Raw genomic sequence first — 12,280 nt, 5'->3', positions numbered from 1 at the left:
GAAAATCCCACTTAATACAATGTAAGGGGGCTCTTTCGTTAAAGTGCCCAATGGTGCTAATGGCCAGATAATTGCAGCACATAGTAATCTGACACCAGCAACCAGTGGAATTGATGCAAGTCTTTATTTCATGTGCCTACATTTACATTCCAGAACATCTCCACAAATTCAGACCTCAGGTTTAAAACAAAGCAACAGACCATTCTAGAATTTTTCACTTGTTACTGTAATACTGTATCATATATATATATATATATATATATATATATATATGTCTCAATATATATATATTTATGTCTCAATATATATTTTATATAGAATCTTCTTGAAACAGAATTTTTGTTTGCCTACTTTTATTTACAAAACATACTGCCCTACTAGGTTTGGGGCTGGAAAAGAAACAAAGAATTATCTTTCACATATTGTGTTAGCTGGTTAAATTCAAACAAACAGGTCTTGATGGTATGCAAGTTTTTCATCTCTCAAATGAGACCAGACTGCGCAGCACTGTACCTGTTTCTAATTGTTATCATGGGATCTGATGTCCCACTATAATGTCTTTATTACAGCAAAATTTACTTTTCTTTTTTCTGGAAATTAATGAAAAAAAAAAACATCTAACAGTCAAACCTCTATAGGTTTAACATTAAAGCAGTGAGAGGAGGCTTCTCTACAAGCATCATTAACTCATAGCATCAAAAGTCCCCTTTCTTTGGTAATCCTTCTCTTATTGACTCTATTAGTAGTTTGAACTGTTAGGAAATGTTTTTAGAGTCTCTTTGGAGAGCAGAGGCCTTTAGTCTAATCTGGATCTAGTCTCTGAGGTTCGGTTGGGATGTTGAGGTTGTTCTTTGCCCGGGGATCTACTGACCACACTTGACTGCTTGCTGTAGAGTTCACCTTCATGCCACCTGTGGATGTTCTTTTATTACCGTGGCAACTTCATTTAGAGTAAATCCAATCATTCAGGTGGGGATGGGGCAGGTGGGGAAGGTCTGGAAAATAACAAATAACCACTTAAAACGCTAAAATAGTTCATCACTTAAAGTGAAGCTTGTTTCCAAAAGTCAGAATTGCTTGATAAAAAGTCAGAATTCCAGATATAAAGATATATAGATATATTTTCAAATCGCTTAATACAAAAGTACTTATATGACTGTTACTATTATTAATATGGTTGTAGGCCTACCTTTTAATTCATATACAAATTATTAGAAACAAAAACTGGTTTAATTTAATAGACTAGAGACCAAAAACTTCACAAGCTGGGTTTGGAGACAAGTCACATATAATTAATATTTGTGCATAAAATCAAGTAGCTCTGACTAGAATAGAAATGGGGGAATCCGTCAACTGATGTCAGACATTTGCGTTTCGCTCATGTCCAGTGTGAACAGTGCTTAAGAATCTGCTTTATTTTTTTCAGTGAACGTACCTTTGAAAAAGTCGATAGTGTTTAGAACAGACCACAGTCCTTAAGGTTTTCTTTGATGATAATGTCTGTCACAGCGTTAAACACGATCTCGACGTTCTTTGTGTCCGTGGCACAGGTCAGGTGTCCGTAGATCTCCTTAACTCCCTTCTTCATGTTCAGCTCCTGAAATTGATTCTTGATATAGTCGCTGGCATCTTCAAATGTGTTTGGACCTGGAAAATTGAGATGTTCATCAATTATCATAGTCGCCCATGGTAGTGGCTGTATTTGTGTTTACAGTTCCAGTATCAATTGCAATAGATTATAATAATGCAGACATACAGACTTTTAATGAGTTAGTTCATTGAAAAATGGAAATTAATTTAATCACCATTATGCTGATCCAAACCTGTATGACTTTTTATCTTCCGCTAAGGTACATTTTTAAAGAATACTCGGACAAATCTTTCCAATAGAATGAAATGACTGTCAAGCTTCAAAAAGGATGCAAAAGCACACTAAATGTCTATACCAGCCATAAGAAGCCATACCAGGAACATACCGAGAGTCATTATTCACTAATAGTCAGTTAACCGGTGTGATTGGTTCAAGTCAATTAGTTCATTGAAAAGATTTGACTCAATAGAATGATTAACTTGTCAATCCGACATTGTCTCTCATGAACTTGCCGAGGAGAGCTTGGTCAAATCAAGATTATAACAACTTAAATTTTAGTCTGTTCTTCACACAAATCTATCATATGGCTTCAGAAGACCTAATTTATTTAACTTTCATGGTACTTTTACTTTTTGTCATTCTGAAACTAGACAGTCCCATTCCTTGTTCGCCAGGAATTGTTGTTGTATGTTGTTGAATTGTTTTGTTGGAATATGTTCTACAAAAGAAAGTCATACAGGTTTGGAATGATAGGAGTGTCAGTTAACAGTTAAGTCCTGGGCAAAGTACTGCTTTAAGGTGTTGTTTATTTATATAGAGACCTCACTCACCATCATAATCAGGGAAACAGATGCTCAAGTGGACTTTCTTGATCTTCTCCATGAAGAGATCTTTCTTGTTGAGGAAAAGCACAATGGAAGTTGTGGCGAAGAACCTGTGGTTGCAGATACTGTTGAAGAGATGGAGACTCTCGTGCATGCGGTTCTGGAAAAACATGAGGAACAAAATATTATAGTTGAGATTGAGAAGCAATCCTAGAGCTTCAGACATCAGTATCAAACCATTAAATTGGGCTCTATGATATTTATAATGTGAATGATCTTGTTTTTTTTCTGAATAAAGGATCTGTAAGGTCTGTTCCTCATTCTTAAAAACAATGGTTCCAAAACCATTGTAGGTTTCCTAAGAGCCATTTCGGGTTCCTAAAGAACTTTTAATTAATAGTCAACAGTCACAAGAACATTTTAATAATCAAAAGAAACTTTTTCCACCAAAAATAACCTTTGGTGTAATGGAAAGGTTCCAGGGGCATTGAAGGTTCTTCATGGAACCACAGATGCCAATATAGAACATTTGTTTTTAAGTGTGTTGGCTAAAAATAAGCACTTACCACTTCATCATCTTCTACCAGCACCATATCATAAGCACTCAGGGCTCCACAGAAGATGATGCAAGTTACACCTTCGAAACAATGAATCCACTTCTTCCTCTCGGACCTCTGGCCACCCACATCGAACATCCTGCGGCCAAGAGGAACATGTAATGTTTCATTCGAAGCTTTGGTTAATTTTTTTTTGCTGAAATCTACCTAAAATAGTCCTTTTACATGGATAGTCCTATTACATTTTTGGTCTTGAGTATCATTACATTACCATTTTTGTGGCTCTCAATTTTAACAGAGCATGCACAAAAGTTGCTTCAATCACTTCAGGCAGGTAAGACACACCTGAAGTGGAGCTCTTTGCAGCCGAACTGTTCCTCAATGATACCAGTAGTCTTGACTCGAGATCTCAGCACATCCTGCTCAGTAGGGAGGTAGTCGGGTTTGCAGATTCTGTCCATTTCGGCCAAGTAACTATGGAAGATAAGTCAGCAATTCATTTAAAGACACCTGAATTATACATCTGCTAAAGTACTGACAATCTCCAAAGCATAACAACTCTGTACTGCATTCAAAGTGAAAATCGGATGGTCTAACCACATCCTCAGGTGCAACTGAACTTTATAGGCATTGCTGTCCTGCTGAGTGTTGTACTTACTATCCAGCGGAGTCGTTTAGCTGGTACTCAGCAGCTCTTTCAAAAGAAGCCTGCACGCCTGAATCCTTCCATAGCCTCTTGATGACGTCTGCCAACTCTGGAGGCATGGTGCCCTCCTCAATGGAGTCAGACAGATTCTGGAGCTTCTGAGCGTCCTCCTGCACGGGACAGTAAAACAGACACTGTTAGGCACCATATATTCAGTCATCAGTTGGTTTGCTTATTTAATATGTCGTAATGAAATGAAAGTATAGCGACAGATTTTCACTGGAAGGTCCAGTTTTGACATTTTGATTAAACATTACGAGGTCAAATAAATAGAAAATGAGGTCATTTTAAAAAATGAAATGCACAAGAAATGCACAGATAAATTGTTCACAATATGATCATTTTGAAACATGCATTTTGAAAATGGATAGGGTGCATTTTCGTTTCAAGCCGACTTTAACAGTGGGTTTCAGCATGTGAATTTCTTTAGTATGTGAATGTCCACAAACTAATCATTGGTGGTTTTGGAGTTGTTTGGCAGACCTGTGCTGCTGGTGACCCAAAGTTGAGGTCCAGCATCTCCATGCCTCTGATGATGGCCAGAGCAGACTGCAGAATGTTGCCAAAAATAATAGATCGAAACTCCATTTGTTCTTCTTTTGTATAACCACCTTGATGGAGAATTCTTGTGGGGGAAAGAACAGTGTTTTTGATTAATGATTTGTAGGTGAATTTATTTACACTGCAGCCAGACTCCACATTCACTACCACCTGGTGGGCACAGATTAGCATTACAAGGTGTTCAAAAATGAATGCAAGTGCTAGTGTAACCCCTCCACCCGGGTCCTTCACTCTCTGCTCTGTGCGGGCCTTGAACCTGGGTCTCTGGCGTGAGTGTCAGGCGTTCTATCAAGGAGGCTAAAGCCTGCAGCCTCTAGCATCTGTCGCTAAAGCGCCTATTGAGATCAGAAGAGTGAGGTTTACTCACACAGCGACTACTAGCTACCCCCCTAACCCTCACTCCCATCCGGATCACGACACCAATGTAACCCCTTCACCCGGGCCTACTCGCCCCGCTCTGTGCGGACCTCAAACCCCGTTCTCCGGCGTGAGAGTCAGGCGCTTTAACAAGGAGGCCTTAAAGACATCTAGCATCTGTCACTAGAGCGCCTATTGAGATCAAAGCGTCTACTAGCTGGCCTCCGTTACACTGGCATTTCCCAAATGCACACCAATTGTTAAGAAATAATTCAACTAGAATGCATGGATGAGATTTTAAAATTCAGATGAAACCTGTATCTCGAATGTGCTTTCACAACCTGTAATGGGCTCTTCTGAGCATGTATTCTGTGTTGCATGCATTTATACTCACTTCATCTGTTTTACAATGGTGCTCTTCCCTGACTCACCAGCACCTACAAGACAGATAGAGACACATGTGTGAGTGTACATAAGAACAAATGAGGATTCCTCAGATGCTCTTAAACCGAACATCAGATATATTTTCGACCAAATTATGTCCCTCTGACTTAGCTTAGTTCAAAGGTCTTTGGCCAAATCATATTGATCTGAATATCACCTCAGTATGTGTCTATATGGTGGTTACGACTCTAGTTTAGGTCTTACACACAGTGCCTTTCTCTGAATTTAACTGTTTATTTTATATTTTAATAACAAGGTCAATGTTAAGCAGAGATAATCTGTCAGGGAAAATGTATAGATTGTCATTGATGTCCAGGTCAGAGGAAGGCTCTTTAACCTGCTTAAAAAAGTGACCCAATTGGATTTGTGTTAGGGAAAGCTTCTCAGAAGATCACTGACACTTTGATTCGCCTTGGAGCTTCAGTCAGTCGAGGGCAAGGGGGTGGGGCTCAACAGTCTCCCGTGGCAACTGTCACTCTTCTGTGCCCTTAACTTCCTTAAACTGTATAGCTGTGGTGATATGTTAAGAAAATTTGCGTCATCCCTGTTACGTCTCTGCCTGTACGACTGCTTAGTTTAGCTAGATTAGATTATATGGAAAACGGCTGTCTAGTTCAGCTGTCAGATATGAACACACATCACTACTATTATTAGCACACTCTTTGACTTTTATTGTGCAAGAGAAGTGATTTCTTAATGTATTGAGAATGATTTCAAAACTAATTTCCAAAATTCACTACACGCAACATGTATCTGTACTTAATTAAATTAGTTAATTGGTTTTAAGCACTTTCTTCTAACTTTGTATTTTACCAATGTTATTATTTTTTGAGAACAGCCGGTTACAAACTTCCTGTTCGGACAGGAAGTGGCTTGTTGAGCTGGAAGAAATCAGGTCAGTACTTAATCAATGCATCTGCCTCACAGTGATTTGCTGAAATTGCTCATAGATTTAAAGGTTCCTGATGTAACAAACTGTTAGGAGCACTGAAACTGGCCTCCTCTGTTTTTCATTGCCATTGGAAGATAAACTGAACCTGAGCTTAAGAGGATCGGGGCTTAAACCATCAGAGTAATCGGATTCAGGTCTTATTGTCAATATGCCACAATTAACAGGGTTCCTCGGGTTGCGATCTTTAAAGGCGACTTCACTTGCAGTGAAATTGTTGCTACAGGAAAGTTGAATCGATCGTGCAAAAATGTTTAAAAGCTAATTTTGAAAATCCTTGAAACTTAAAACATTAATAAATTAATTAGACCTTAAGATCATTCATGCTAAAAAACTTAATGAAAAAAAGATGATGTGCTTCACCTAATATACATGTAAAATGAATTGAAAGGAAATGTGTTATATGGCACAAAATGACATAATTTGTAAAAACATTTTTCTGCAATTATGAAGTCAACTTATACATATGCAATGTTTAATTTATGAAAAAAAAATCAATTTTTTTGAATTACATAACATGTGGTTGTCTCAAATCTTTCGTAAGTCATAATTTTACTTACAGAATGTTTTAACACCCTGCCCTAGTGCATCTATAACTCTTGATCCCAGAAATAAAGAAAAAATCAGAAGAATAACTTTAGGATTTTAATCCCACTTCGTAGTCTCACCTGCATTTTACTATCTTGCAATTTAGTATTAGTGATCACCTGTTGCAGGCACAAACGTACATAAAGCATCTGAAGTTTCTGAATCAGTAACTGGTTCTGGAGGCAAAAATCCTTAACCCAACACTAATGTACTTGAGAAGTCAAACACTGATTTCTTACCCAGCAGCAGAAGTTTGACCGTCTTGGCTTCTTTATCAGCATCTACCTGGAGCTGTTTTTCCAGCTCTTTGGACTTCTTGGCCATTTCCTTATCCTCTGCACTCGCTCCGCTACCCATCTCGTCGTCAGACGCTTCCCTGTCAAGTTCCTCAAGGTAAGAAATTTTGACGGCTTTCCCTGTGCTTTGCTGACAGAGAAATGGATGCAGGTAGCCCTGTACCTTGGATAACGCGGTAGGGGGAGGGTCGCAAAAGTGTTGATTCCTCTCCTAGGTGTGACTGACCTGCCTCGGGATGGACAAGTAGATAGAGACAGGCACAGAGACTGAAGCGGACTGCCCTGCTTCCTCCTTTGGTTGCTCTATCCCCTCTAATTCCTCCTTGTCCACCTCAAAAGTCTTAGCTTAGGATTGGGGAGGGCTTTACTGATCTTCCTGTGTGAACCAGCCAATCCTATTACCTCAGCTAACAAGGACAGAAATGAAGGTTGTAAAAATTTGGACCAATGCTTTTAGTGAACCAGCATTTGACATTGATCAGATGATGGAGTGTGATTTAAAGTGTGTGTGTGATCAATTGGAGCTGATATATACACAATATTTGAATTTTTAGGAAAATGAAGACATGCCATGATGCATATTTTACAAATTCCACGCCTGTTTCTGAATTTACAAACAAAATTTCTTATAAATATTTAAATATGTGAACTATGATGTTGATTTAGTTCTGACAGATGCAGAGGTCAGAGGATGAAGGGTTTTACTCTTGTCCTTGGCAGACACACACACACACACACACACACACACACACACACACACACACACACACACACACACACACACACACACACACACACACACACACACACACACAGACACACACACACAGACACACACACACACACACACACACACACACACACACACACACACACACACACACACACACACACACACACAGACAGACAGAGCCAGTTTCAAGCGTTATGTAACCTTGATCTTGGGGTACTGGAGGTAAAGGAGGAGGACTTATAGGTCAGTGTGTCTTGTTTCCAAAAGATGGGAGTGGTGAAATCAGCACTGAAGTTGCCATCCGATCGCTGTTCTCTTTTCTAACATCTTTAACACCATTGAACAGATCTTTATCTCTACCTCCCACTGTGCTTAAGGGAATGAACCTACATTAACCGTCCGCTATCCTCAATAAGATTTATTCTCATTGGGCTGTGAAGACTGATTTATTTTTATCCCAGCCTAAAGCTTGTATTAAATGACTCAACCTAATGCAGTCCAAAATTACTATCGCCATTACACTCACTCAGCAACTTTTGCCATCCTTTCTAATATCAGGCGGCTGTTTTCTCTCTGTGTATTTCACGGATCTATAAACCAATTGCATGTGGTGCTTAAATTGGTCAGTTTTGAATACTGAAATCGACTCTTAATGGCATAGGATTAATACGGAAAATAGTTACTAACTTATAGAAAATAGAACTAACTTATGTTCATTAAAGCAAAGAAAAAGCACTTTTAAAAGTAATGCATTACAATATTGTGTTACTCCCAAAAAAGTAATTAATTGCGTTAATTAGTTACTTTTAATGAAAAGTAATGCGTTACATCACTGTTTCAATTACTTTTTCTATCCGGGGCTGGGCTATTTTTTAGTCATTAAAGAACAAAACTTATTTTGTGTCAAGTTTAAATGCTCTTTCACACCTGAAATGAAAACGTCTTGCTGGATTGCAGAGGAATAGGATGCAGGAGAAGAAAGTTTGTCGAAATTTTTATTTTTTGCTTGTTATTAGTATGCTTTAAGGTCAAAAGCGAAGACACTGGTTAATAAAGTGGGATTAAATACATAAAGTGTATTTGTGTAATTTAACACATTTAATTATTGCAGGTTTGTGTAATATTCTGAGTTTGCATTTCACGGTTTTTATTGATTTTGAGGAATAGGCTACTGAATTTGTTTTTGAACAAATGAGATGAGTAAATGCCTGCTCACATTAAGTCAAGAACCACAGTAACCATCATGTTAACTCACAACGCTCAACGCCTCTGCACTCATGATTCCTCCCATCACGGACTGGAGACCCATCAATCAATCAATCAATACCTGGGAAAACAAAGTAACCTGCATTACTTTAAAAAAAAGTAATTCAGATATTTTGTTGTAAATTTAATAGTGTGTTGCTTTACTCGTTACTTAAAAAAGGTAAACTGATTACATAACTTGTGTTACTTGTAATGTGTTAACCCCCTTTTTTTACAGTCTATGATTAACCCCCAACACTGGTCAGGGTAAGATGGGGTAAGATGCCCATATTAAGAACAGCGTGTATCTGTAACATAGATAGGAAACATTTGTTAATTTAGTTGTCATAGCACAACATGTAAAGAGGATTTAATGAATAGAGAAAATATCTGAAATGTTTTGGATTCTTCTACCCATAGGTTCTAACTATATTCAAAACGAAACGAAAACCCGCGATACCCGCGAGTATATCGCGATACTCTCATAGCGTACCGAACACGCCCCCGACCCCTGCTGCCCCGCCCAGCCATAACCGGAATGTTGCGGAGCGCGAGCATCTCTTCCTAATAAACATGAATGAACATCTGAGGGTATGTTGAAAGATACAGAACAACTTACTGAAACGTATTAAATATAGTGTAATCGCTCAGTCAGTGTTTCGAAGGCAGAAAGACAGTAATAGCTTGTAAACAATATGCCACGTAGCTAGCATTACATTTACTTCAGGCAAGTCAGTTAGTGTCCACGGCTTGTTAGTCAGCAAGAGAAATAAACTCTTTTGCTAATTATGCACTATACTAAATTAGCATATTCATTATATTTTACTTAACCTGTTATGTCTTGATTATTTTATGTCCACAAACTAATGTTTAACATATCTGTCATGAAAATGACAGCAAGTGTGTAAATGGTTATATTTCAACAAAGAATTGGAGTAAAAACATAATTAAATTAGAAGTTAATTTAAAAACTGCCTTATGTGCAGTTTACATGTTTGCATTGTTATTTGAGTGTTGATTATTATATCTAAAAAAAATAGCAACTGGATTAAGACTAATAGTTTCTTGTAACATTTAGTAGTAGCTAATTTGCAAGTAAGGGCCCTATATAGGCTAGTTTACAGCATTAGCAGAGATAAAAAATATATATATATCCTTAAGAAACTTTTAATTATAACTGAAACACAAAACAGAGCACCCTTTGTTCAGTAAACCACTATTTAATAAAAAAAAGCAGTTTTATGTTTAGTTTTCTCCCCCTCTGCTGTACCGAACCGTACAACGTCAAAATCATGGTACCCGTACCGAACTGTCGGTTACCTTTACACCCATAGAAATGTTCATCAAACTTTATAATAACCCCATTAATAATTGGCTACAAAAAATAATACCTTTGGTAACAACACACTAGGTCTCTAGTTTGACTGACTAAATCTTACAATGTTATTGTTAAGATGAAATGACAAAATTAAGAAGAGTATATAGTCATTCATTCACTGTTGAGATGAGGTTTTGTGATATATTGAAAGGTCAACTGTTTTAAAAGTCAGCCTAACCTTTCCTACGTGACACAACGTCATAAAAACACGTCGCAGCTGCGATCAAATGTGACCCTGGATCACAAAACCAGTCTTAAGTAGCACGGGTATATTTGTGGGAATAGCCAACAATACATTGTATGGGTCAAAATTATCAATTTTTCTTTTATGCCAAAAATCATTAGGATATTAAGTAAAGATCATGTTCCATGAAGATATTTTGTAAATTTCCATCCGTAAATGTATAAAACATTTATTTTTGTGAGTGAATGCAGCACAACAATCACGAACATAAATGGACAACTATAAAGGCGATTTTCTCAATGTTTCGATTTTTCTGCACTCTAAGATTCCAGATTTTCAAATAGTTGTATCTCGGCCAAATATTGTCATATCCTAACAAACCATACATCAATGGAAAGCTTATTTATTCAGCTTTCATGTGATGTTTAAATCTCAATAAAAAAAAAAAGACCCATAAGACTGGTTTTGTCATCCAAGGTCACAAATAGCATACGTCCATCTTTTGCAGTTTTAGCTTGAATAGAACTATTAAAAAGCAGTGGATTCAACTATGTGAAACAGTGCAAATTTTCTACAAAATGAACAGGCATACATGTCAAGGAAAATCAACAATAGTCATTCCACAGCGAATCCTTAACTCTCCTTACAGTTGATTTTAAACAATCCATTTACACTGATCTAAAACCAGAAGCGTATCCAGACCCTCCCACTCGGGAACACATGCAGTCACATGCAGTCATGTAAATGCTTCCCCATCATTGGACATACCAACTTCTCTGTGAATGCGAGATTTCAACCCACGTCACTTTCGGTAAGCAGATTTTTTCTTACTGCTTGTGGCAGGCTGTGAGCACCCAAATCCCTAAATGCTTCCAAGAGGAATATAGCAAGCTAATCATGGTATCCTTCTCTTCATCAGAGCCAATCTCATTAGGGTTTCTGTGGTACAGCACTGCCTCTAACACTCCAGCACAGCTTCCATGCTGTTGACAAGATTACTATCTGAGGCCTCCGTGGGTCGGGGTGGGTAACAGTGGAGGGGGATTATTTCGATGATTATTTCCTGCCCTTCTGGTTAGAACTGATGAATGAAGAGGGGATTCTTAGAATAAAGAACCATAGACATGGCTGAGACACATCTGGAACTCTTATCACCGACACTGACTGTAGGAAGTACTGAAATATATATATATATATATATATATATATATATATATATATATATAAATTTTTTTTGTGTCGTTTGTACAGTAGTTTATTTTCTTCTGCAAGTTGGCCTACAATATTTGCTCACTGAATGCATACGTATGTTATGTACAGTCTCAAAAAACTTTCCTACAGGTTGTATTAAATGCTCAATGCAGCATGCTAGTTATTTTAATCATGCTTATGCGTAAACGGTTGTCACCAGGTTTGATGCTAATGCAATTAAAATAGGACAGAGCAGCAGGATCTCACCCCCGCTGTTTCAAATGCGCAAACAAACCGCTAAATGCATGCTTTTACAGAGACCCAAACTGCTTTCAGACCTGACACCGTTTAAACAACATGAGAGGTTTCCCCAGTGGAAGGACTGTTCGAATCATTAAAGACTCATTCTTGCACTTATATAAAGGTGTAGCATGCACACTGTACACAGTCTGGATAGACTACTTACAAATTGTAGTCAGAAAATACAAAAAGAAAAAAATGTATCCCACCCATTGTTATCAACAACATGAAGTGTTGAACAACATGAACATTTAATAAATGTTACATTACGACAGGGTTTCCCAGACTGAGGTTCGTGAGTTTAATGAAAATCTATTAATTAAATTATAAAAATGTAACATTAAAATAAATAATTTCTAATTTTCTAATTGATATG

General features: G+C 37.6%; 2 protein-coding genes across 7 annotated transcripts in view; one reads left to right on the top strand and one right to left on the bottom strand.

Moving 5' to 3' along the window:
- Positions 1–105: 105 nt before the first annotated feature.
- On the bottom strand, positions 106–7,197 carry gnat2 (guanine nucleotide binding protein (G protein), alpha transducing activity polypeptide 2). 3 transcript variants are annotated; one of them, XM_077223857.1, is made up of 10 exons: positions 7,037–7,196; positions 6,817–6,953; positions 4,991–5,033; positions 4,162–4,303; positions 3,631–3,788; positions 3,318–3,446; positions 2,982–3,111; positions 2,422–2,575; positions 1,436–1,647; positions 106–1,025 (listed from the first exon to the last, which is right to left on the bottom strand). In XM_077223857.1, exons 2-9 carry the CDS (start codon positions 6,932–6,934, stop codon positions 1,457–1,459), a joined length of 1,065 nt encoding a protein of 354 aa, XP_077079972.1. In that variant the 5' UTR covers positions 6,935–6,953; positions 7,037–7,196; the 3' UTR covers positions 106–1,025; positions 1,436–1,456. The 3 variants fall into 3 exon arrangements, with proteins under 3 accessions (XP_077079972.1, XP_077079970.1, XP_077079971.1); XM_077223855.1 differs by having other exon boundaries at positions 6,817–7,197; XM_077223856.1 differs by having other exon boundaries at positions 106–911; positions 6,817–7,196.
- Positions 7,198–11,088: 3,891 nt separating this feature from the next.
- ampd2b (adenosine monophosphate deaminase 2b) overlaps positions 11,089–12,280 on the top strand; it is a 35,740-nt gene continuing 34,548 nt past the window's right edge. For 3 of the 4 annotated variants that reach the window (XR_013201204.1, XR_013201202.1, XM_077224374.1), the window contains exons 1-2: positions 11,089–11,224; positions 11,333–11,436. The gene's annotated coding sequence lies outside the window, so the exon portion shown is untranslated. The remainder of the gene's footprint in view (positions 11,225–11,332; positions 11,437–12,280) is intronic. The other variant, XR_013201203.1, reaches the window with a different exon arrangement.

The sequence above is a fragment of the Siphateles boraxobius genome, unplaced genomic scaffold, assembly GCF_051911475.1.
Source record: "Siphateles boraxobius isolate OS27281-9 unplaced genomic scaffold, OSU_SipBor_1 9, whole genome shotgun sequence".
In the NCBI taxonomy this organism is placed as follows: Eukaryota; Metazoa; Chordata; class Actinopteri; order Cypriniformes; family Leuciscidae; genus Siphateles; species Siphateles boraxobius.
Note: the sequence above shows the minus strand (reverse complement) of the source record. Positions and strands in the feature narration are given on the sequence as shown.